Here is a 24137-nt window from a genome sequence, read left to right as displayed (position 1 = left end):
CAGATTTTCCAAGCTGAGACTAAACCTGTTTCCCACATGCCAAGAATGGGCAGCAGCACTTTGCTTGTCCTAAAAGAGGGAAGACATGGAGATGCATTCTTATCATGGCCAGGTCTTGTTGATTTCTGGAACCAAGAGAACTCACATATTTTTTGTTCCTGTAAACATTTTCCTGCATCCAGCCATGTTTAAATTTAACATTCCATTTTCTACTTATGCACCCAAAACTTATAAACTCTTTATAAAGTCTGTGTCTAGCAGTTTAGCATTTTTTTTGGTGGGAGACGCTACTATGCTGGTAACTTCTGTCAAATATTATTTTTTTAATCAAAAATGACCAGTAAATTTGGCTCCAAATTGATCTTGCTGTTTATTTTTATTCTCCCTCAGAGTTGTTTATTGATACCTACAAGCTTTCCTTGCTGAAATCTTTGTGCTTGACTAAATACTCCCTCCAGGAAGTTAAATGCTTCTGGAAGACTTTGAGTGGAATAGTAGCTAAGGTTTTTGGTTTTGCTTTTTAAGAAATTTTTTAGTTCATCATTTTAAGTAGACATGTTTCAGCTCATTTTTGATTTTGTGCTTCATGCCTGTTCATATGGACATAATGGCAGGAAATATGTGTTAAGAGATACTTTTCCATGAGGGAAAGTATTAAAATTCCTCATACTGCTTAAAATTCATTCATTGATTCAGATTTAGCCTGAAGGTAAAAAAATAGGGTGGTTCTAAAAAGATACATTGATCATATTTTTGGTTGTTAGTTTGTTTTTAATTAGCTATATGTGTTTTGAAAGGGAAGGAAGAAATTTTATTTTAACTTTACATATTCTAGATTTTTCTTTTTCTTTCTTGGCATGTCTTTGTTCATAAACAGACCATTTTGGAATGCGCAAAATGTTGTTAAAGTGAGAATATAACACAGTGAAAACAAAGATGAAAAGACTGACCATTCAAGATTTTGAACTCCTGGCCTGTATTTGGAATACGTCTAGGAAGTTCCATGGCACAGCTTCCCAGACACTAGAATGATGATAATTACTGTCCTCTCACTTTGTATCCACACCCAGGCTTTGTTTCTTTGCCTCATCCTTTGTCATGGAGCCCTGCGGTCCACAGCCATATTTTGAGAATTCTCAAAGCTTCCTCCAGTCTTCTGCTCCTGGGCATGTATAATTAAGAATTTCAGACAATATGCAATCTCAGAGATGCCCTTCCTCCCTTGCATGCCAGCTTCTTCCACATAGGTATACAACATTGTCAGGCCACGGATGCCCAGTAGGAACCTGAGAGAAAGGACATCCTCGCAGCTTTATTTTAACCTGGAACTTTTGCCCAGGGATGCTTTAAGTCACCAGGCAGGTGATGTTCATGTTGCATGATTCAATTCCTGGCTTCTGGCTTTGCAGGCTCTCTCCCCGGGCTTATTCGTTCTTTTTACACTTGTTATCAGACCAATTCCAACCATGAAATAAAAGCAACTTTTGGGCAATGTGGCACAGAGGAAAGGGTGATGTCTACCATCAGAGAAGGAGGCCTGACATCTTTGTCTTACTTCAACCCCTGGACAGCCTGTAGCCTCTCACCTTTGTCATCTTTACCACGGAGCAACCTCTCTGCAAACTTCATAAGTCTCAGGAACTGAACAATATACATGCATATTTGTCCGGGGCTATGCATCCAAACACATGCATGTCTGTTGCCTCTGACTAGTTCACTGATTCTCCTACCATCTGTGCTTGTCCATGTCTTCTAGCCTCCCACATCCTCCTCCATTACCCTATCTCAAAGATTCACTCCTTTTAAGTACAGTTCTACTGGTCTGCACAGCACGCATGGAAATTTTGTATCTCCTTTACATATATTTTATGCTGACATCAAGTTCCTTAAGGCACTAAGATCTCAGACCATGAAGCTATCCTGTGTTCCATGCTGTCTGGTCCACATTCTACAAGCTAGAAATCAGTCCATTCATATCAGGGCAGGGAGAACTCAGAAGCATGAGGATCCCTGACTGTGCACACATCTAGACAAAGCCCCTAAGCCAGACGGAAAGCCTTTTCCTAACACTTCATCTACTGATGGAGTTTGCACAGGGAAACAGGAGCAGCTGGTCACTTGACATGTCAGAGTCTTTCCCTGTGTGTTGACATCTCTGTCACATCTATTATTTCTCAGCTTGGCAGCAGTTCTAATACTGCTTAACATGGAAACTGTTCCAAGTTTTCTCTTCCTAGAAGGAACACCACCGTACTCCTCAGCGTAGGTCCTGTCACTTGGTCTCTTGCCAGCTCAATGGCAATAACTCAGTGCATGTGTCCTGAATTTACAGTTGTCCTGTGATCTGATTTGTGTTTCTGTTCCAATGGTGTGTTGGGTCAATGAGTCCTAGAGGAGAATGAAACCTGGTTGTATAAGTAAAGGGAACAAACAGGAGTCAGATTTGACATATTTTCAGTCTTCATTTAGTCTGAGTACTGTGTGAGGCTTGAAACGCGAGATTTGTAAAGAATTCCATAAACCAGCTTTCAGTCTTGGAGACTGCCTTGTAAAAACAGAACTTTAAACCCTTTTATAAAACTAAACCCAGTAAGTAGATTGCTATCTCAGTTCCCAGTATTAGCCCACTTGGACTGTAGGAGATTCCATCGGCAAAGAGAGCTAAGACTTGAGCCTGCATTTGTGCAGTTCAACACATGGAAGGTCCCTGTGAGCTGTCACTGGGTGCATCTAAGGGCCGCCAAATGATTGTCTGTTAGCTACCGTCCATAAGGACCAGCAGTCTAGTGCTAAACAGCTGCCCACCATCTCTGTAGCCCCCAAATGGGCAGCAAACAGATCAAAGGAGAGAAAAATGGATTCAGTCCACTGTTCTCCACCCACTGCCTGGAGAGCCAGAGTTGAGCTGCGTAGGAAAGGCAGTGACCCCACCTTTGCACTTCCTATAAAAATGGAACTGTTTCTTCACATTCTTGATGACTCAAAATTCAAAATGAAGTTTTTAAAAACTATTGTTTATTATTTATATTGTTTATTTATTACATGTGGGTTGTGGGGGGTTGCAATGCATGTGGAGGCCAGAGGACAGCTTGTGGGAGATGGTTCTCTTTCTACCATGTGGGACCTGGGGGTTGAACTCACATTGCTTAGCTTGGTAGAAGGCACTTTTACCTGCTCAACCATCTCACTAACCCCAAAATGAAGTTTTAAAAGTTCATACTTTATTAATGGACAGTTTTATTCTCCAATTTCCCATTTTTTGGGGGGCATATACTTCCCAAGGCCCAGTGGAAGGGAGGTTGAGTGTGGATTGACTTTGAAGTTGAACAGAGACAAGGTCTTTCCTACATAATAGCTACACGCCTTGGGTGAACGTCTCAAGAAATCTAAACTTGTGTTTTCTCATCTGGGAAAGAAGGTAAATAACCCATTCCTTGTAGGAATTGTGAGAACAGAACCATGAAGCTTCAACAAAGCGCCTCACAGGAAAAATCTGCACTTTTTAAGAAACCGAGAGGCAAAGAGCTTAAAGGATTGCACCTTGGATCTATCTGCAATGCGCTTGAAGGCCTCGAAGAAGCCATTCGCTCAACCACAACTTACACAGTTGCTGCTAGAGTATCCCTGAGTAATCGGTTAAACAGCAGTTATGGGATGTTTTCACATCCAAAGAATGGCATGAATGAATACAAAACACCAGGGGTTTACAATAGATTAGAGTCAGGGATCTGGTTACTGAAAAGCTGGAGAAATGAGCCAGAAAGCCCACACCATTTCCTGGAATGCAAAGCTACTCTTAGGTTGAGCACTCCAGGTTAAGTCAAGGCTAGAAGCCCATGCTCTCCGCCATACTTTAACAGCTCAAAACTGCTCAGCTTTCCTGAATGCTCTTTGAATTGCCACACTTCCTGAATAACAGCAGCAGAGACGGATGGGAAAAGTGAGTGGGAAGGGATTCATGCATGAGTAATGCCTTCTACCCGGAAGCATTGTTTTGGTATCATGGCAGCTCCATCTCATCTTCTCTACCCCATTCTCCCTTCATACATCATTAGCACTTCAGAAGACACATTCGTGATATGATCAGCTGGCCCCACTCAGGACTGACAGACTGAACTGTGCCCTGTTGGGATTTTCTTTCTAATAACAAACCTCATTCTCTGGTTAGCTCCAAAGTGCCAACATAGGCAGAAGCAATTCCGGCTGGTTTCTGCCTTGCCTCATATGGCATCAGCAGAAGCTATCCTTTGAGTTTCATTTGATAACAATTTATGACCAGGGATGCTGTTAAAAGTGGAGAAGCCCCAGCTGGGCATCCCCGATCCCTAACACTGAGAGCAGGGTGCAGGCAAGAGAAATTCGAACGCACAGCTAACACCAGGGATCTAGTATGAAAACCTCTTTCTTTTGACTTACCCGCTTGGGGCAATGAGAGTATTTGTCAGGCGGGTGCACAATTACAATCCTGACATTTTACCCTTGATTACTTCTCTCTGTGCTTAAACTCTAGCCACGAGGAGGGCTCTGCCTGCCTTGTTGTCTAAATGGACAGAATTGGGTGAGAGGCTGCTTTTAGTGGGCTGGGCAAAGTCCCAGGTACTCAGCCTGCAAAGAAACTCAAGTGGTAAGGCTTTCCCACGCCCCCAAGAGAGCAGCTTGGCTCCACAGATCCTGGACAAATATCCAGGTACTGGCTAGAGTTCTACTTTAAATCAGTGATTCTCATGGCTCTAATTGGGACAGTTTGTCCATCCTGGGATCATACAAGCAGCTGTTAAACTACTTTAATATATAGACTATCACTTGATTGCCTAAATTTGTGCAGTCACTTGAGAAATCTGGTTTAAAATGCCATCAGCTTACAGAAAGTACTATTGGGACTCTCTCTCTCTCTCTCTCTCTCTCTCTCTCTCTCTCTCTCTCTCTCTCTCTCTTCTCTCTTTCTGTCTCTCAAAATCAGCCAGACCTTAGGTTTTGTTCTACTCCCTGACACCTCCATTGATGGAGATGAAAAGAAAACTCAGGACATGCTCCACCCAGAGCAAATACCACAAAGGCCTCTGCTCTGGTTAACACTTCAAATGTGCATTTAAACATTTTGAAACCACTAAAGATACATGGCCGTCAAGAGTCTCTCTGCTCAGATCATTAATCCAAATTTAGGCCATGTTGAGCAAAATGAATTCTTGAGGAATGCCTTAAAGAAGGGTGCCTGTCTAGTGTGCAAGATGAATGTAGGCAAGGAGTCAGATCTTGTGTTCAGGAGGATGGATGTGGTGGTCACAATGACCTTACACCAATATCTAAGAATAGCATTCATAACTTGCCTCACCCAATCAATATCAATTTGCCGGTCTTTTACTATGTATTATGTGTAACTTATTAAACTCCCCCTTGGTGTAGGAGAGACCCAGCCAATCACCTTGCTAGCAGGGGCCGGGGTCCCCTGAGGATATTTTTTACTTATAAAGATTGTGGGCGTGCTCCCAACCGCCCCTTCTGCTTTCCTGTTCTCTGCGGAAACCTGTGGTTCTGTAAGTCTATTTCCCCATTAAAGCTGTATATTATTACAATCTGTCTGCGTTCATTTACGCCGCTACACCTTGGCAGCCCAGGCTAACACTATGGTGTTACAAAGTCAGAGTTAGAGTAGAAATCTGGGGGGTGGGGGATCTGAAACATGGAGGCACGCAGAAGGAGTCATAAACAAGAGGAGTCATGTGCTGTCCTTGATGAGAAAAGACCTTCCATTTAGCCTTGGCTTGTTCCTGCCCAAAGCCTTCTTCCAATTTATCTAAATCCTTTTTTACCATTTTACAGACAGTGGCAAGTAATGCTCAAAGAGAAGGTTCCTGATGTGTATGTGCACACTGCACACTAGAGGTACCCAGAACAGCAGGCTTAACAGAAGTGTGGATGGCTTATCTCCTTTCCCTCAACACGGGCACACATACCCATTTCCAATACAGCCTCGGGAGAAACTGACAGCTTACTCCAAATTCATACACACCTCTGAGGCTCTAGAAACCAGAGCAAATAGCTCAGTCCACATGCCATCCTGGGATTCTTTCTGCTCTTCCTAGTAATTTGGGACAGCAATGGAAGAAGCAGCCTTCCCGAAGAGAGAGAATACCTGCCCACCAGCTTAAAACGTGTCTCTGACAATCACAGCAACCATCTCATCATGTAGACCAGACTGACCTAGAACTCACAGAAATTCATCCGCCTCCCAAGTGCTAGTGTCAAAAGGCATGAGCCACCGCACCCTGTCCCCAACCTTCCTGAACATGAGGCAGGCTCAGACCCACTCTATCATCCAAAATGTGATTTTATAACATACACAATACGACAAACCCGCCAATGTCCCACCTCAGCACATGGGAAAAAACGCCAGAGATTACTTACAAGGAGTCTTCGTTTGCCTTCGAAAGCGCCCATCAGGTCTCTCACTGACTTCTTGGGGCTTGGTGTGAGTTGCTTTGGTGTGGGCTTCTGATAGCCATCCTCTTCTGGCTTACCAGCCTTCTTCTTCTTGTTCTTTTCTTTCTCCTGCTTGCTCTTTTTCTCGGCTTTCTTCGCTTGCTTTTCATTCTTGAGTAGCTTGTCTGGTTTCACACCCTTCCCCTTTTTTTTCTTCTCCTTCTCAGGTTTCCCGAGCTTTTCGGGCCTTTTCGACTCCTTTGCATTCTGGGAGGGAATATTATCCACCTGCAGTTCCTCCTCCCCTTGAGAGGCCGTGGGCCGGCTGAGGTCGTACTTCGCTTCATACTCATTGCTGAGAATTTTGTCCTTCTTTTTGGGCGGCTTCCCCTTTGCGGGCTTGTGAGGGCCCGGCCCCACATTTGGGTCCTGATGGCCATGTTCTCGTCTGTCTGTCCGGTTGTCGCGGAAACGACTTGTACCCACAGCTCTTGTGCTGCCCTCCCAGAGGGTGGTGGGTGGGGCTGCTGTGAAGCCCCCATAGTTGGTGGCTTTGCTGGGCCTCCTGGTGGCCTGTGGCTTCTCCCTTTGTTGCTCCTTCCGAGACAGAGGGTAGAGCTGCTCTGAAACGGAAGTGCCCCTGGCAGTGGTCACCTCAGTTGTTGCAGGAGGCCCGTGGGAGACTGAGAAAGGATGCAGCCGGGATGTCCAGGGCCTCTGGGTGGTTGGAAAGGCAGTCGTGGTTGTAGGTCTTGCAGCTACTGTCACCATCCGGGATGTGGCACGAGTGACCATTGTCACTGGAGTAGGAAGAAGAGTGGTGGCCCTTGGGGTTGGGGTAGGTTGGGGAGTGGCTGCCTTGGTGGTGACCAGCTTTCTCTGTGGCTCTCTAGTAGGATGGACTTGTACTCTTCTTGGGTCCTCTTTCCTCTTCTCACTGGCCAGGCCCGTGCTTCCAGCTCCTCCACCACCATTGTTCCCTTCCTGGACCACATGGCCCTCTATGCCCGAGGCCTTACACTTTTGGACGAAACCCTTCTGTCTGATCTTTTCGATCCGGCGGATGGGGCCTTGATCAATGACCTCATACATAGCCTCCAGCCTGACGGGATAAGGGTAGCGCTCCTCCACCTGCAGAGTCTTCTTTAACAGCACCATGCTAAACTTGCCCTTCTCCAGTTTTAAGAAGCTCATCAGCTTTGGGATGAGATTGGGGTCCAGGGGCTGCTCGAGGATCTGGCCTTCACTGGTGATCCTTCGTACCTTGCCCCCTTCCTCACCGGCCTGGTGGAAGAGCACGATCTGTTGAATGTGCCTCTCCGCCAGCTCACAATACACATCATCCTTCAGGAGGCTCATCATGAGTCGGTAGTAGCCCTCTGAGGCATGAGGGGCTGAGATGACCCACACCCGGTTCTTTCCTGCAAAGCTGGCCAGGATATTGGGAGAACTGGACCCAGAAGGGAAACGCAGCATTCTTGACCGAGCAGAAGACCCCTCATCACGGACCATCTCACGCGGAGAGCTCCTAGCGATTGGTCTTAATTCAGGTCTGACTGGGACTCCATCGACACCTAAGGGGGTTGGCCTCACGGTCGGGTGAGCTAATCTCAACACTGGGACACTCTTCCTCCTTTGGGAAGGCTGAAGATTTGGTTCTTCCTGAGTGGATTTCTCAGTTACACCGGACCTCCCCGCATGCCTCAGATATCGGGCGGACCTAGTGCTGATTGGCGAGGACAAAGAGACTTTGCGCACTGGGTGACTGTCTCTATCCAAGATAGGAGAATGCGATTCTGATCTGCACACCAGCCACATGGCCATCAGTATGGTGAAATGCGGTCCCATTTTCCACATCATTGTGTTACCCACTTGGGAATGCAGAGGAGAGAGAGAGAGAGAGAGAGAGAGAGAGAGAGAGAGAGAGAGAGAGAGAGAGAGAGAGAGAGAGAGAGGAGAGAAAAAAATTATTAATTGCAAACAGAGCTGGGCATCATCTATTTCTCTATCTTGGCCAAGGGGAAGGGGTAGCTAGAGAAGAAAGGGGAGGGAGGGCAGAGGAGACAAAGCAGGGTGAGAGCCTGTTGCCTTCATGCTTCTGTGAGTGTCAGGGCTTAGCAGAGACAGTCCTTAAGCAGGAAATCCAACCCTGCTTCACTGGCGGGGCGGCAGGCATACTTGCACTGCCTCAGCTGTGCTCTGGATGGACCAGAGACCCTGTAAACCGAGCGCTGTAATTTCACACTCCATGTCTTCACACAAGCAACAGCGAAGCAAACAGCAAAAAAAAAAAAAAAAAAAAAAAAAAAAAAAAAAAAAAAAAAAAGCAAAGATTGCGCACTTACGTCGTGGTTCATGGAGGTGGAGTGCGCAGGCTTTCCAGAGAAATGGAAAGGTTGGTCCCCAGGACAGTTTCCTAGATGAACTCCTTTTCCTCCCAGCCCTCCGTCTCGTAGAGGGTGAGCAATACAAAAGGGATGTGCTGCAGCTTCTGTTGGAGAAAGCGGCCCCAGGAAGCTCAGCCTGTGGAGCTGGACCGATCCTTTTCCTGCCTGGCTGTGTCTTTTTACCTTCTGGTCCAGTGAGACAAGGTGAAAGTTGCCTTCCTCCGGGGGATGGTTCGCATCTCCATTTGTCTGTAGTTTCTCCTGGGTCTGTGGGAGTTGGTCCTTTGCTGCCACCGGGGTTTTCCGTAAAGTGAAGTCCTAGGAATTTCTGAATCTCACTCTTGCCCTCTGTGGAGTTCCAAGATCTTTCTTATCTCCCTTTCCCCACACAGTCTGGCCGAGCCCCTTTGTTTCGTAGCGTCAAGGCACTGGGATTAATATGTTTTCCAGGCTGCGGGAAACCGGGACTGCGAATGTAGGGAAAGGGAGTTTTCCCCCTTTCCTTCCGTCTCTCCTCCCTTTATTTCTCCCCACCTTCTTTTCTCCTCTTTCTTCCGTCTCCTCCGATTTCTTCTTCCTCATCTGGATTCCATTCCAGAAATGTCAGGACTACCTCAGGTTTGCTCCAAACCAAACTCAAACAACAGCAGCCGCTGGAAATCAAGAAAACTTCACTAAGAATTTACCAGATCAGCAAAACACGCCTCCTTCCATTTCAGTACAGGGAGAGTCAGTGAACCTGGTGAGAAGGGAGAGAGTTGTGCTTGGGCTGGGGAAAGTTTTGAAACACTACACATCATTGTAAATCACTTCAGAATGGGAGGACTGGGGACTTAACCCCTTCCTTGCCGGACCGAGCCATCAGGGATGATTCCCTTCCTGTCGATTCTCACAAGAGCATCTGAAAGGGGAAAATCCTCAGGTTTCTCTACCTGGCTGATTTTCTTGGAGACAGCTGCTCACTTGGGCCACAGAACGCGGCAGTGCATATCCAGACAGCACGCATCTATTTATAGTTCCACGCGTGTATTTTTATCTCTTTCTGCCTGGTTTCTGCTTTGAGTTTGAGGTTGGAAAAGCCCATGGAAAACATGACTAAGTTGTTTTTATGTTATGCTAATTGGGGCTCACGTTACTGTGTTCTTGGTCCTTATTTCTTGGGATGGCTAGAAACTGGTAAAAGGTTAGCAACACAGGCAAAGGCTGCTGTCTCCTGAGACTGCAGTTGGACATTACATCAGGGAATGGGCATTCTGGCTCCCAACCCTTCTGTAGGGATGGTGAACACAGTGTGTGTGTGTTAATATATTCAGCTCTTCAGATGTTCTAGGAATCTAGAATCTTTTACAGTGCCTAGAAGTAGTTATGTGAGGAACTAGGAAGATGGCTCAGTCAGTAAAGTATTTGTTTCTCAACCATGAGGACCCAAGTTTGGATTCCCAAAACTCACATAAAAAGTGGGCACCGAGGCTGTAACCCCACCACTGAGGAGAAGGATCAGGGCACTCCGATCCCTGGTGATCATTGTCTAGCTGAATCAGCAAGCTCCAGGTTCACTGAGAGACTTGTTTCAAAAAAAAAAAAAAAAAAAGGGGTAGAGGGGCTGGATAGACTCACTGGTTAAGAGCTTTATTTGCCCTTGCAGAAGATGTGGATTCCACTCTCAGCACCGACATGGAGGCTCACAACCATCCACAACGACAGCTCCAGGAGATCGTTACTTGCTGATTTCTACAGTCACCAGGCATGCCATGGTACACATGTATAAATGCAGGAAAACATTCAGACACATTAAAGAAAAGACAGTGGAGAGGGACTAACGAATGTGAGCTTCCAAGCCTCCACTCCCTGCTACTGTGTGCACACACGTGAATATGCACATTTACACGTAACACACACATGTGCACCCACACAAAGAAATAATCAGACCAGGTTCTACAGGAGAGACAGTGGCAACTTCCACATCCTGGATCTCCCGTGTGGACTCAACCTTGAGTGAGAAGGGACCCAAGTGTCTACTCAGGTCCTGTGGGCATTTCTCCCAACCTCTCTTTCTATTATTAACTGACCAACAGTGGCAACCCAGGGCTCACCAAAGCCTTGTGAACTAAGCCCTGCAAAAAGTTTCTCTCAATGGGGAAAAGCCTCATCCCCAGTTACAGCCCTCAGTCAGATCCATCTTTCTCAGTTCCATGTGCCTTTTTCTGCATACCGAGCTCTGAGCAGAGAGTTGAGGAAATTCCTGTCAGGGGCTTTGGATGTAGCACTCTTACCTCATTGTTTAGAGTGCTCAGGGGACCAGGCAGGTAGGTGCCCTGTCCACTGGGCACCGCTGTGAATACATGAAAGTCAGAGCCAATTGCAGCTCGAACGGTAAAGTGGATCAATGCCTCGTGCCCAGGAGTAGAGTCTAGGTGTTGTTTTCATTCTTTTCAGATGTGTTCTGCGCTGCCATCCCTAAGCTTTCTCTCTTTTCTTATTTGTTGCTGCTGTTTTTCTTCTCTTTTCTCCTACTGACAAGTTGCCTGTTTGCTGGACATTTTCAAGGTCTTTGGTGCTTTCATACATAGTCTGTTACTTAACACAGCTGGGAAGAGGGTCATCTCCTCACCTTATAGCTGGACAGAGGCAGGTTTCTTGTCATGACACAAATAATTAGGGTGGTGGAGCTGAAGTTTGGACCTGGTGTTTGCATTGTTTAGAGTGCACAGGGGACCAAGGTGTCCTGCCTTCATCTTTCATTTTCTGCCTGCGCCTTTCCTTTCTAACATACACTCTCAATTTCTATATAGTTTCCATTGTTCCTAAAAGAGTCTCGTTGGTTTGTTCAACTGGAACACTTATCCTTTGACGTTTCTACTTTCCAAAGTAATTGTGCAGCTTACCTTTTACCCTTCCCACCAGGTCTTTTAAGATCTCATTCTTTTTCCTGAATTCTCATGTATTCCATGAGCTCCCAGCCATGTGCACAACATCCGAATCCTGTGCCTACCCTGGGCGATAGTAAAGTTGAGATACAGTCATGTTAGCGAGCTGGTGGTGTCCAGAGTGGGAGCCACCTCGGCCTGGAGCTGCTTTTCTCTTCCTAGAATCTTGGGCTCCCCTTTCTTCTATGACAGAAAGGAGTCATTTACTGGGTCAGTAGATGGCGCACTAAACACATGAGCAGCAGCAATGTAAGGGACAGGTTCCCATCCACCCCTTTAAAGGGAGACTCGGTGGCTTGCACGGATCTGCATGCCTACTTTTTAAAAAAAAAAATTCCCCATTTAGATAGACAGTCCATTTTTCAGCAAGCTGGGAAAGAAATAATTTAGTATAGGGATGAGGCGGAGCTAGAGGAGAGACTGGAGCTGAGCTGATGTGTACTCCGTCAAAGGTAAAAGGATATGTGAATTAATTTGGGAGGATTATTTTGTTTTGTTTGAGACAGGGTCTCTCCACATAGTCCTAGATGTCCTGGGACTCACTAGATATCTATGCCTCTGCCTCCTGGGTGCAGAGATAAAAGGTGTGCACCCCACATCCCAATCAAAAGATGTTATAAATGCTAACTTGGAGATTATGTGACAGGAAACTACCTGGTGCTGATTGCATAGTAATTGAGCAGGGGTGGGGGAGGAAAAGGTTATCAGGATTGCTTTAAGGAAATGAGTGGGGGAAGTAGCTATCTGGTGAAAGTCAAAGTGGATATAAAGAGACAGCCATCCAGAAAGGTGACCACCAGCTGACTGTACCCATATTCATAGACATGTCCCGTCGCAGGTGCACCAGTGAACCCAGGCTGCCCATCCCCTTGCACAAAGTAACAGTCAGTAGAAGTCACTGGACTGAAGTCACAACACGCTTCTATTGCCTAGAAAATCACCAGCTGAGAAGGAAACAGGAAAACAGGGGGGAAAGAAAACAACTCTACATTTCAATGTCTTGGAACAGGGAGTAAAGGGAAAATAGCAAGCTGGCATTTCAGTGTCACAGGACAGGGAAGCCACCTCCTTGGCTCCAGGAGTCCATTCTCTCCAACAGGAAGGCTAGCAGAGCCATCTGATCACACCCTGAGGTAGACACTGAATATTTGCGCAGTGGATGTTGCTGTGGATTTTATTTCCACCCTCAGACCTTAATTGAATTCTACTTTGATCACATTTATGTTCTTCAGCATGTAAATGAACTCCCCTTTCTTGTTATTCAAGTACGGGAGGAACTACGGTGGAAATTAAAAAACTAGATAAAAGGTCAAGGGGAAACCCCATCGTGACAATAACCCAGAATGCTGAGGAAACCCAGAAAGGTTCTGAGAAAAGACAACCCTGAAGCAAATAAATACTTGAAATTGGTCTCAAACTACCAACCAAATGCCACATGCCTAATTTAAATTAGAAAATGTTTGTTTATTTGTTTTGTTTTGTTTTTCAAAAATACAAATGGCTACCTACTTATTTTTATATATATGTAAAGTTGCCTGATGAGCTAATGGCCAAAACTCTCAAGAGGTGTTACTGATTTTCTCTTTTTAAGGTTGACATAAGTACTTAAGAGCACTTTAGGGGAATTTTAAAGGCACTTCAGAAGGTTTTGAATTAGAAATATATTGATCTAGAGAATGTTGAAGGATCTTACCCTAGCAGAAATTAAAGTGATTGGCTCCTTCTATTTATTTATTTGGGCTTATTTATTTGTGTATGTATTTATATGTGTGTTTGTCTGCATGTATGAATATGCTCCACATGTGTGCTGAGTGACTTCAGAGGCCGGAATGGGGAGCTGGATCTGCTGGAATTGGAGTTACAGGCATTTGTGAGCTGCTATCCTGGTCTTGGGAATCAAATCCTGCATCTTCTGCAAGAATAGCACATGCTCATAAGCACTGAGTCATCTCGTCAGCCCCTAATGACTCTTTTTAAATCCCCACAGCCAGTGATTTAAAGTTCAAATCTTACTGTTCTGTGTGAGAGGAATGAACCTATCTGAGTATGAATCTGCCGCTTGGAGATGTGGTTTCAAAACCCTTACCCACCATGCAAAAGATTTCTATCTGTCACATTTGAAGGGGGAACATTCTAGTTGCTCTTTTTGTAGCCTCATAGGTATATTCAAGATAAAAAAAGATCTAAATTCTTTCTCAGTTTTTTTTTATTGGGTTTGGTTTTTGATTTTGGTTTTGTTTACTTGTTTGCTTGTTTGTGTTTGTTTTGGGACAGTTGGGGTTTTTTTTTTTTTTGCCTTCCTTTTTTTCCCCCCACCTAAACAAGTGCAGATTTTGCACCTGCACTAACAGTCAACCAGACAGCATCTTTCCACAGAAGCCGACAGCCTGTCAGAGAAGACAGGAAACACCATAGTCTCCACAGCACTACTGCCAGCTTTCTCCCCATGTGAAATTCCATGCCAATGAAGGTTGAAGTCAACTGCAGCGTCCACTCCTGTGGCAGGCATTGCTTCTCTGTTTCCTGGAACAGGCTTCCCCACATAGAACTCATGGAACATCCGCACAGCATCTGGTCCATCTTGCTTGGTGTGTTCTATTGGCCTGAGAATCGACGAGAGCTCTAACTACTCCGGCTGACTGTGCTGCACTGCCTGCTGGCCTTGTGTCTCGTTCCTCCCATCTTCATCATCTGGGCTTTGCCTCCAGCACCTGCTTTTCTAGGCAGGACTGAACCCATCTTTCTTTGGTCACATTGCTGTATTGATCACATTTTCAAAGTTTTGATCAAAAGACCTCAGATTATTACCTCATCAGATAGTTTGTTTCCTCTATATTTATTTTCGCAGTGCTGGTCATTGTAATCGTCGCTGGTAGGAAAGATGTGAGCTTACACATTGGTGGAGACAAACGGCTCATCACAATGAAAGTAAGTGTAGTAGTTCTGTCTTACATGAGGTCTTGCTTACCTGTGGGCAAGCAAAGTTTAAAAACAAAGGGCATACAAGGTTTACATCCCATGCAATTCTGAGGAATGGGATTAAGTCTTACACTCCCCTGCTCTTTTCTTCCTGAGGATGAATCATCTCTTTATCCAGTGTATCCCCCATGCTAACCACTAGCCTCCTTGGTGCCATGGTGGTGATCAGTTTGATGTTCTTGGTCCTACAGTACTTGCATTCAAGTAATTTACGTTTTACCTAATGCAGAGTTTACATTTTACCTAATGCAGAGTGCTTATACTGGCTATTGAGACACACAAAGAGATGTCACTTAAATAGAAAGTGTGCGCCCCTTTAATAGAAAGCTGAATGTTTCTGACTTGATAGACATGCTGATTAGTTTCATCAACTTAACAAAATGTAAAGTCATCAGGGAGCAGGGAACCTCAACTGAGAAAATGCCTACACCAATTGGCTTGGAGGCAAGTTTATTAATCAGGACATTTGCTTGATTAAGTGTTGATGTGGGTGTGAAGGACCCATTCCACTATGGGCAGTGCCAATCCTGAGTGGGTGATCCTGGGTTATATAAAGAGCAAGCTGAGTAACCCAGAAGTAGCAAGCCACTAAGTAGTGTTACTCCATGACCTCTGCTTCAGTTCCTGCTTTTAGATTCCTGTCGTGGCTTCCCTCAATGATAAACCTTTAAGCCAAATAAACCCTTTCTTTCTCAAGTTGCTTTTGGTCAATGTTTTATCACATCAAAACAGAAGCAAACTAGGACAATAAAGACCAAAAATCACGTATGTGGAGATGGACAAGACTACAGAAGAATGGTTCCTGTTGAAATCATAAGGAGGAAAGCTTCATGCTAGCATTGTTGGCCCATGTCAAACTAGCAAAGGTCTGGGCACTGTGTGCAAATGCTCATTTAGTGTGGAAAAGGTATTAAATCTGTGCATGTATATGAAAAATGTAATATTCAGGGATCACTACTGTCTTTGAATAAAAGCATACATTGGGAATATCTAACATATTCCCCAAGGATGAGAGGTGGATATTGTATACTTCTATGTGTGCTTGAAAGAGAGACTTGAAGAGGGAAGGAAATAAAAAGTGATGAAGGGAAGGAGGCCATTTTGGATGAGGAGATGAATAATGGACCTAGAGACAGTAGAAACAAGTCACTCCTGTAGTGGGAAGGAAAAGAACATTCTAGGTGGAGAAGTAGAATTGCACAGACACCAAGACAGGGGACATTTATTTCACAAGTGTGTCATAGAAAATTGATAGTGAAGGCTTTTCAGCAAAGACATAAAAACCCCCAGTGTGGGATTTCTAGGAACAATTATGGAGGCGTCCTAGTGATGAATATGGAGGCCAAAAATGGCATCTGGGAAGCCATTAGGAGGGTGCAGGATTGGCACAAGTGAAAGGTATAATTGCTTAAACTAGGGTGCTCACAACAGGCAATTATGTAAAATTATCCTACTGTGATATAGTTGAAGACAGGGTTGACAAGAGCACTCTAAGGCACAGAGAAAAACAAATGTTATATTTGAATTTCTAGTCAGAGCCTTGTACAGATATTAAGTAAACAGCTGGAAGCAGGAGCCTGCCCTTCAAGGACGACTGGGCCAGGCATTGCAAATCTAGGAGGCTATTCAATCACAAAACCAGGAAATCATCACTTGAGGGTCGATTGCAGGTAGACATGAAGACAGGCCTCTGTCATACACAACTTACATGATGAGGAGATGCATAGAGTGTCAAATGTGGCAGGAGAAAGTTAGGAGCATGTGATGCTCTCAGAGGCCCACATTGTAGACATATCACCTCTTGGGCTCTTTCTCTCAGATGTGTCCACCTTCATCTGAGCATGTGTCTAGGCCTTGGATCAACTTTCCTCAGCATTTCCCAGAAGCTTCTCTCTGTGTTCTTCCTGCGCTAAGAGTGTTTCTTAGGCTCCTCACTCACCTAGTTCACTGTCTGTCTGTCTCTCTCTCTCCCTCTCTTCTGGTGATTGAACCTAGAGTTTCAAGAATGCTAAACTTGCACTATACCACTGAAATGCAGATATTGCATTCACCTGTCCTTCCAAAGCAAGTATTTAACCTCTGAGGGTATGAAGTACCCTCTGATTGATGTGCACCGTTTGTCTCACTCTTACATAGAGCTCTGTACTAACATCATAAGTCTCTGACAATCAAATACAGTTGGAGGAAGATGGTAAGCCCCAGGAAATAAGCTGTTAATGGTCAGTTTAAAGAAAAACTGAAGAAAAACATTTATAGTACTGTTGAAACAAAGGGTCTCTTTATCGCCAAATATTTTAAACAAGGGTGACAAAAACAGAAGATGCAACCCTGCCAATCATCAACATTAAAGTGAATGTTTTCTTTCAAAGAAAATTTTATTTATTTATTGCTTTATACAACTTATTTCTTTTTATTAATTAAATTTATTATTTTTTTACATCCTGCTCATAGTTTCCCCTCCCTCCTCTCCTCCCATTACCTCTCCGCACCTCCCCTTTACCCCCCATCCACTTCTCCTCTGTTTCTGTTCAGAAAGGGGCAGGCCTCCCATGGGTGTCAATAGATCATGACATATCAAGTTGAGGTAGGACTAAGCTCCTTCCCTTGTGTTAAGGCTTGGTAAGACAATCAATCTAGTATGAGTAACAGGTTCCTAAGAGACTGCCAAAGAGACAGGAACAAACCCTGCTCCTATTGCTATGAAAACCACAATTAGACCAAGCTATACAACTCTCACATGTATGTAGAAGACTTAGGCCAGTCCCATGCAGGCTCCTTACCTGTCCATCCAGTGTCTATGAGCTCCTATGAATCCAGGTTAGTTGTCTCTGTGGGTTCCCTTGTGATGACCTTGACCTCCTGGTTCATATAACTCCTCCTCACTCTCAACAGGATCCCCAGAGCTTGGTGCAGTGCTTGGGTGTGGATCTCTGCATCTGCTTCCATAAGTTACATCAGAGAGGAAGGCACTCTGAAGACAACTGGGGTAGTCACCTGTCTGGTCACAGGAGATGACCAGTTCAGGATACATATCCATTATTGCTAGGAGTCTTAACTGGGGTCATCCTTCTAGATTTGTGAGAGTTTCTCTTGCACCAGGTTTCTATCTGACCCCAAAATGCCTCCTATCAAGATGTCTCATTACTTTCCCCTCTATCCCATCCCCAACCCTATCCCTCGAGTTCCCATCCCCACCCTTTCTTAGCTTACCTAGGAGATCTCATTTATTTTTCCTTCGCAGGAAAATCCACGTATCCATCTTTGGACCTTCCTTGTTACCCAGACTCTAAAGAAGGTTTTGTTTAGTTTTGATGTGTGTGTGTGTGTGTGTGTGTGTGTGTGTGTGTGTGTGTGTGTGTGTGCATCATGCTCATGCCTCTTGTCCACAGAGGACAGAAGAGGGTGTTAGATTCCCTAATTGCAGTCACACACAGTTGTGAACAGCAATGTTGGGTGCTAGTAATGGAACCCTGGTCCTCTGACTGACCAGGCAGTAATTTGCAACTGAACTAATTCATCAACTCCCAAGGTGAGTATTTTCAATGCTGGAACTACTAAAGCGAGACAAAACACTTCAGGAAAGTGGTGTAAGTTTGGACTTTACCCATGCATTCAAAGACTAGTTATGCATTGGACTTTATTTTAGGGTTGTTAATATAGACACAGACAAGTGGATGGAGGCTGCACTCTGGTTTAAGTTCATTCCTTAATGAGAGAGACCAGTGGGTGGCAGATACTGATAAGCACTCTGAAGCAAAGCAAGTACAACTTAGGGAAATAAAAAAGGAGAAAGAGTCAGGGTCAGATACTGTTGAGGGCTATCAATGCACATGCACCCTGTTACACCTCAGATCCAATGTTTCCCAAATGTTCCCATGTTAAAGGCTCAATCCCCAGCTGACATTACTATTGGGGAAGTGGTGAAAACTTCAGGCTGTTGGGCCTAGTTTGAGGAGGTAGGTCAATGGAAGTTTGGCTGGAAGAGTATATTGGGACCTTGGATTTTAGTTCTGCTTCTTTGCTTGTTGGCCATGATAAAGGGAACATCTTTGTTCTACCACACTCCCAGCCATGATGTTTGCAGGCCACAGGCACAAAGCAACGGGGCCAAGGGGTTACCCGTTGAAACATCTAAGACTATGAACTGAACTAAATCTTTCCTTTTTATAGGTTGAACATCTCGGGTAGTTCACCCCGTGATGAGAAGCCAGCTCACATCTGGTTTGCAAGATTATCTTTGGGCAGCTTCTGTTAAGTTTGAGTTGCATTTCAGTCATTGACTGAAACTTCTGGAAGCCAAATCTTACAAATGATGTAAATGATCAAATTATTTAGTTCTGTTTGGGGTCAACATATAATTATACAGTAATAAGTTCCTACATAGTTCATTAACTAGCATTGGAGAAAATGCTTGGAAGGAATTTCAAATATGCTTTGAGGTTCTGCCACAGGATAAGTGTCCCAATAAGTGAATACTTTGAACGTCGCCATCTCCATCCAGTCTGTGGAAATGGCCTCTTTGAAGTCAGGATCTGCTATTTTCTTAAGGTCACACTGGCTAATAATCACATCGAATAGAGTTCTACTAGAAAAACCACGTTATATTCTAACTGAAAATGCTTTCAGCAAAAAGTCTATTGCAAAAATTTGAGAATAAAGGTCAGATATAATATGATCATCAGAATGCATAAACTATTGGAAAAATCTGGAGTTGGTGCCAATAAACATAAGGAACTTCACCAAAGACAGAAGAAACAAATTATACTGAAAAACACAAGCACTAGCTAGAGAACTCCTGCCCCCATGTTGAAGATCCCTATCCTATTTAGAGAATTCATTCTTTTATTGGCTGGGATTTGTATTGTCCATGAGAAAGCAGAGTATATAGTTTGTCAGCATCCCTAACTTCCAGTTTATCCATCTCTAAAAATATGTTTTAACCAGATGTGGTGGTGCACATCTGTAATCCCAGCACTTGGGAAGCCCAGAAAGTAAGATCATCACATGTTTGAGGCTAGCCAGGGTTGCATGGTGAGCCTGTGTCTCAAAGAGGGAAAAAGAATAAGAAAGTTTTACATATGCAGAAGAACTATTTTTTCCACTAAAGATGCTTGGTTAAAGTACCTCATGGTTTGAAAAGAAGAAAAAACACATCTAGCTTGAGTAAGCAATTGGGAATTTGTTAGTTCACCAGACTCAAATGTCTCACTGTTGGGTAGCTTTCTTCATAGATTGGTCCTAGAAGCTCTATTGCGATTTTGTTCTTAACATGGTAACATAGATACATTATAAAATCTACCATTTAGTCATTTACACACACAGTTGAGTGTCATGCGGTGTCCTGGCTTCTCTGTGAAGTCACCATGGCTGCTTGTCTCCAGAGTTTTCCATTATCACAAACTGAGAGTCTGTGTCTATTAAACACTAGCCCTCTGCTTCTCCTCTTCCCTTAGTGTCCAATAATTACTATACTGCTTTGTGTATCTTTCAGTGAGACTGGGAGTGGTTATATTTAATGTCTGAAAAAACAGGCTCACAATAATGCTAAAACTCAGCCCCTTGGAAAATAGCCACACAAGGCTTCACTCACCAGCAGCCTCAAGCAAAAGACAGTAAAGAAAGGAGACAGGCAGGGGGGCTAAGTACCAAACACAAAGATAAATATAGGAAACAAATTCTCCTATGAAGTACTGCAGCTCCTGTTTGTCATGGAAGTCGTAAGCAGAGCGGATCACAAACATTGTCTTGTGTTAACTCTCAGTTTCATGACTTTAGCTGTCTTGTGGTTTCTCTCTGGGTCACCAGACCCATCCTTTCTCCAAATGGCCTATATTATACCTTCCCTGAAATGTCAGCATTACACTCTCACCATAAATTCCTTAGCAGTGTCCTCATTGGCCACAGTTAAATTTCAGCCTTTAAATGAGGCTCACCTTCCACAGTCTGGTCTACACACACAGCCTTGGCTTCCTCAGCCTTTGCATGCCAACTCCGCTGAGCAGATCTCTGACCATTCACAGCACATAGCATCATCCTCTCCCATGTCTTGGAATCTGTGGCTGCTAAATTCTTTCCTCTGGAAAGGACCCCTCCCCACCCTCCTCTCTGCACCTGCTTGTGTAATTTACTCACTCCAGACTCTGCTCAAATGTAATATCATAAGGCTTGGAAGAATTGTTTGATCTGTCTCCAAACAGATTGAAGTTGGAACCTTTCTCTGTATCTGCCTGAAAACCCACAGTGTCTACTTTTTGGTACACACCATTTTTAGTCTGTTCTCTTACCATAAACACTTGGCAATTACACAAAGCAAAGACTATGTCCTTAAGATCCAGGTCAGTGTGGATCTATTAAAACCTGGTGAATGAATGTGTTATGTAACGAAAACATAAAAATCCATAAGCTTCTCATTCAGAACAATATTTCAGAATAAATCAAGATTTATATTTTATTTTAATCAGAAAATGAAAATAAATGGTTAAAAAATAATTGATTATTACCCAATACATGTGTAAGAATCCCTGGTTATATCTAAGTATTTAAATTTGGTAACTTCTTTCAAAGTAAATCTCATTTAAATATATTTTATGTCTGTTGTAACTCGCATTTTAAATACATATACAGTCTAATATACTTATGTGTGTACACACACAGAGTGATACTTAGATGGTTTTCTCAGACTTTCAAGAATTAGTTTTCCTCCTCAATGCATACCTACAACAGGATGTTCTCCACTCTACGATCATTTTTCCAGGCTTTTCAAACCCCCAAGGTGTAACTAACTAGATGTGAAATGGAGTAGTGTGGTTTCCCGAGAGAGGCAATATAATAAAAGACATTGCAACTTCGCTTTTCCTTCCGTTAAATTACTTGCTCCAAAAGAAGCCGACTGCCCAACATTCCAGGCAGCCCCAAGGTGAGTCCCCTCGGCTAGAGAAACAGGGCCTTCAATATACAGCAATAGCTCGTCTTCCATGTGAGTGGGCCACTTTGACATCATATTCTCCAGCTCCATCTTCATTGTTTCTAATTCCAATCAACAATTGTTGCAGCTAGGCAAGAGCTGTGACATTGAACCACATACTCAGAACCATTTTCTTAATTTATTACTCAATATAAGAACAGGATCTTTCTTAGTTGTCCTGGATTTTGCTAAGCTGCCCCCAAACTTACTTTGCAGTCCAGGTGAACACTGAATCTGTGGTCCTCCCACCTCAGCTTCCCCAGTAGCTGTGATTTCAGGCTGCACTACTCAGCTGCTGCTCTGCAACCAGGTGGTTACTGAGCTGCAGTTTGTAACTATGGAGCTAGAGTATCAGAGTAGTGCCCGCCAACAGCTAATATGGCCAAAAATGTAGAATATATGCATATGTGTGTTCATTTTTAATAAAGAAGTGAAGCACATATTTGCAAGAAAATGGATGAGACTGAAAATAATCATAATTAAATTAATTCATAACCAATGAAATAAATTGCACTTGTTTTCTCTCATATGTAAAAATTAAAATTAAAAAGATGAGGAAAGAGGACTATTAGTAAAGAGAATGACAAAAGGGGACAAGAAAAGATAATAACAGAGGGCATTATTGGATAAATATGGTCAAAGTATATTATGTGTCTAAATGTAAACTTTTATTAGCATATATCTATCATACAATATAATGGGTTTTTAAAAAGCCTATGTGCTTGGTATAAATTATTTATTTTGTTACAGATTTTATTATGTATGCTTCACATATTCTGTAAGGGTTTAGAAAACTCAAGTGGCCAAGATAACTTGTCTAAAAATTTGTGCAAGTGAGATTCACAAGTTGAATCCAATTATGCATCTTCCATGGTCTCTTCATGGGACTTGCAGAACCTCTCTTTACGGATATGGGTACCATGTGCATGCTGGTGCCCTCAGAGTCCAGAGGAGAGCGTGGATTCCCTGGAACTGGAGTCACAGAAGCTGTGAGTTGATAGGTGCTGAGAATCAGACCCAGGCCCTCTTTACCTCTGACCCATCTCTCTAGCCCCCTTGCAGATTGTCCACAGTGAGCAACTGCATAAGACATGAAAAACTAGTGTATTTATGAACTGTATTAAAATATTAAAGTATACTGCATATAATAGATCTTATAGAGAGTATATATAGAACATACATTGTATATAATATATACCTGTTTTATCAGACTAGTGACTATTCTCACATATGAAGGGAAAGCACACTACAGAGTTAAATAGGATGATACAGAAGCTGAGTAGCAGAGACTCCATTGATTAGGAATTTTTAGCATGATTGTAAAAAACTTGGCATGAATCTAAACTTGCAATAAGGTGGAAAAAATTTGTTGCTGCCATGGTGGTCCCAAGTTAAACATAAAGCTTCTTTTCCTGTTGCTTTGTTTGTTTGTGGCAGGAAGAAGATTCTGGTTCAAATTTTACTTTTTAAGGATGAATAATTTATTTTCTCAATCAAAAATAAGATTATGGTTTGAATTTCTATTTTTAAAAACAAAAAAATCTTATTTAGAAAATATTGTGGTTTCAATTTTATTTTTAATTTGATGGTTTCTCAAAATAGATGACTAATCAAGGCATAGTTCATGGTGATGTGGTGTACTGATACTATTTTTATGAAAATACATTTACATTCTAAGAGACTGGAACTTTTGTTGATCATCATAGATAATAATACACCTGGAGGTCACTTAAGACTATATAATTAACAAGATATCCTACTAAATACTCAAACTATTTGCCTAACCTTCTTCTAGGACAGTGGTTCTCAACCTTCCTAATGTTGTGACCTTTTAATACAGTTCCTCATGTTATGGTGACTCCAAACATAAAATTATTTTGACTGTAATTTTGCTACCATTACGAATTGTGGTATAAATATCTGTGTTTTCTAATGTTTGTAGGAGGAGGGGCCTCTTGTTTGTCCCAGCCATCCGGCTAGCTTACACCCTAAATAACCACACAGACACTGTATTAATTAAAACACTGCTTGGCCATTAGCTCTAACTTCTGATTGGCTAACTCTTACATATTAGTTTAACCCATCTTTATTAATCTGTGTATCACCACGTGGCAGTGGCTTACCAGAGATTCTAACCGGTGTCCATCTCCAGTGGAGGGTCCACTCTTCTGCTCTCACTCTGCCCTTCTTCCTCCCAGTATTCAGTTCTGTTTTCTCCACCTAAGTTCCACTCTATCATCTAGGCCAAGGCAGTTTTTTTTTTTTTATTCATCGACCAATTAAAGCAACACACAAACAGAAAGAACTCCTCCTACACCAAATGTTTTTAGGCAACCTCTGTGAAAGGATCTGTTGACCCCCTACAGGTTGAGAACCACTGCCTTAAGAGAACAATGAAGCAACCAACCTTTCTTGCCCTGGATTTCCATGAAATCAGCTCTTAGCATTCTTGCCACAGAC

At 43.3% G+C, this 24137-nt stretch overlaps 1 protein-coding gene across 1 annotated transcript in view; it reads right to left on the bottom strand.

Annotated features, from left to right (window-relative positions):
• Ccdc80 (coiled-coil domain containing 80) overlaps positions 1-9767 on the bottom strand; it is a 35514-nt gene extending 25747 nt beyond the window's left edge. Inside the window, exons 1-2 of the mRNA XM_050148895.1 lie at positions 8766-9767; positions 6406-8291 (exon numbers count right to left, since the gene is read on the bottom strand). Of these exons, the coding sequence (XP_050004852.1) occupies positions 6406-8280 (1875 nt within the window). The 5' untranslated portion in view covers positions 8281-8291; positions 8766-9767. The remainder of the gene's footprint in view (positions 1-6405; positions 8292-8765) is intronic.
• Between the last annotated feature and the right edge of the window lie 14370 nt (positions 9768-24137).

Source organism: Alexandromys fortis, unplaced genomic scaffold, assembly GCF_014885135.2.
Source record: "Alexandromys fortis isolate MF-2015 unplaced genomic scaffold, M_Fortis_MF-2015_v1.1 scaffold_4, whole genome shotgun sequence".
NCBI classification, from domain to species: domain Eukaryota; kingdom Metazoa; phylum Chordata; class Mammalia; order Rodentia; family Cricetidae; genus Alexandromys; species Alexandromys fortis.
Note: the sequence above shows the minus strand (reverse complement) of the source record. Positions and strands in the feature narration are given on the sequence as shown.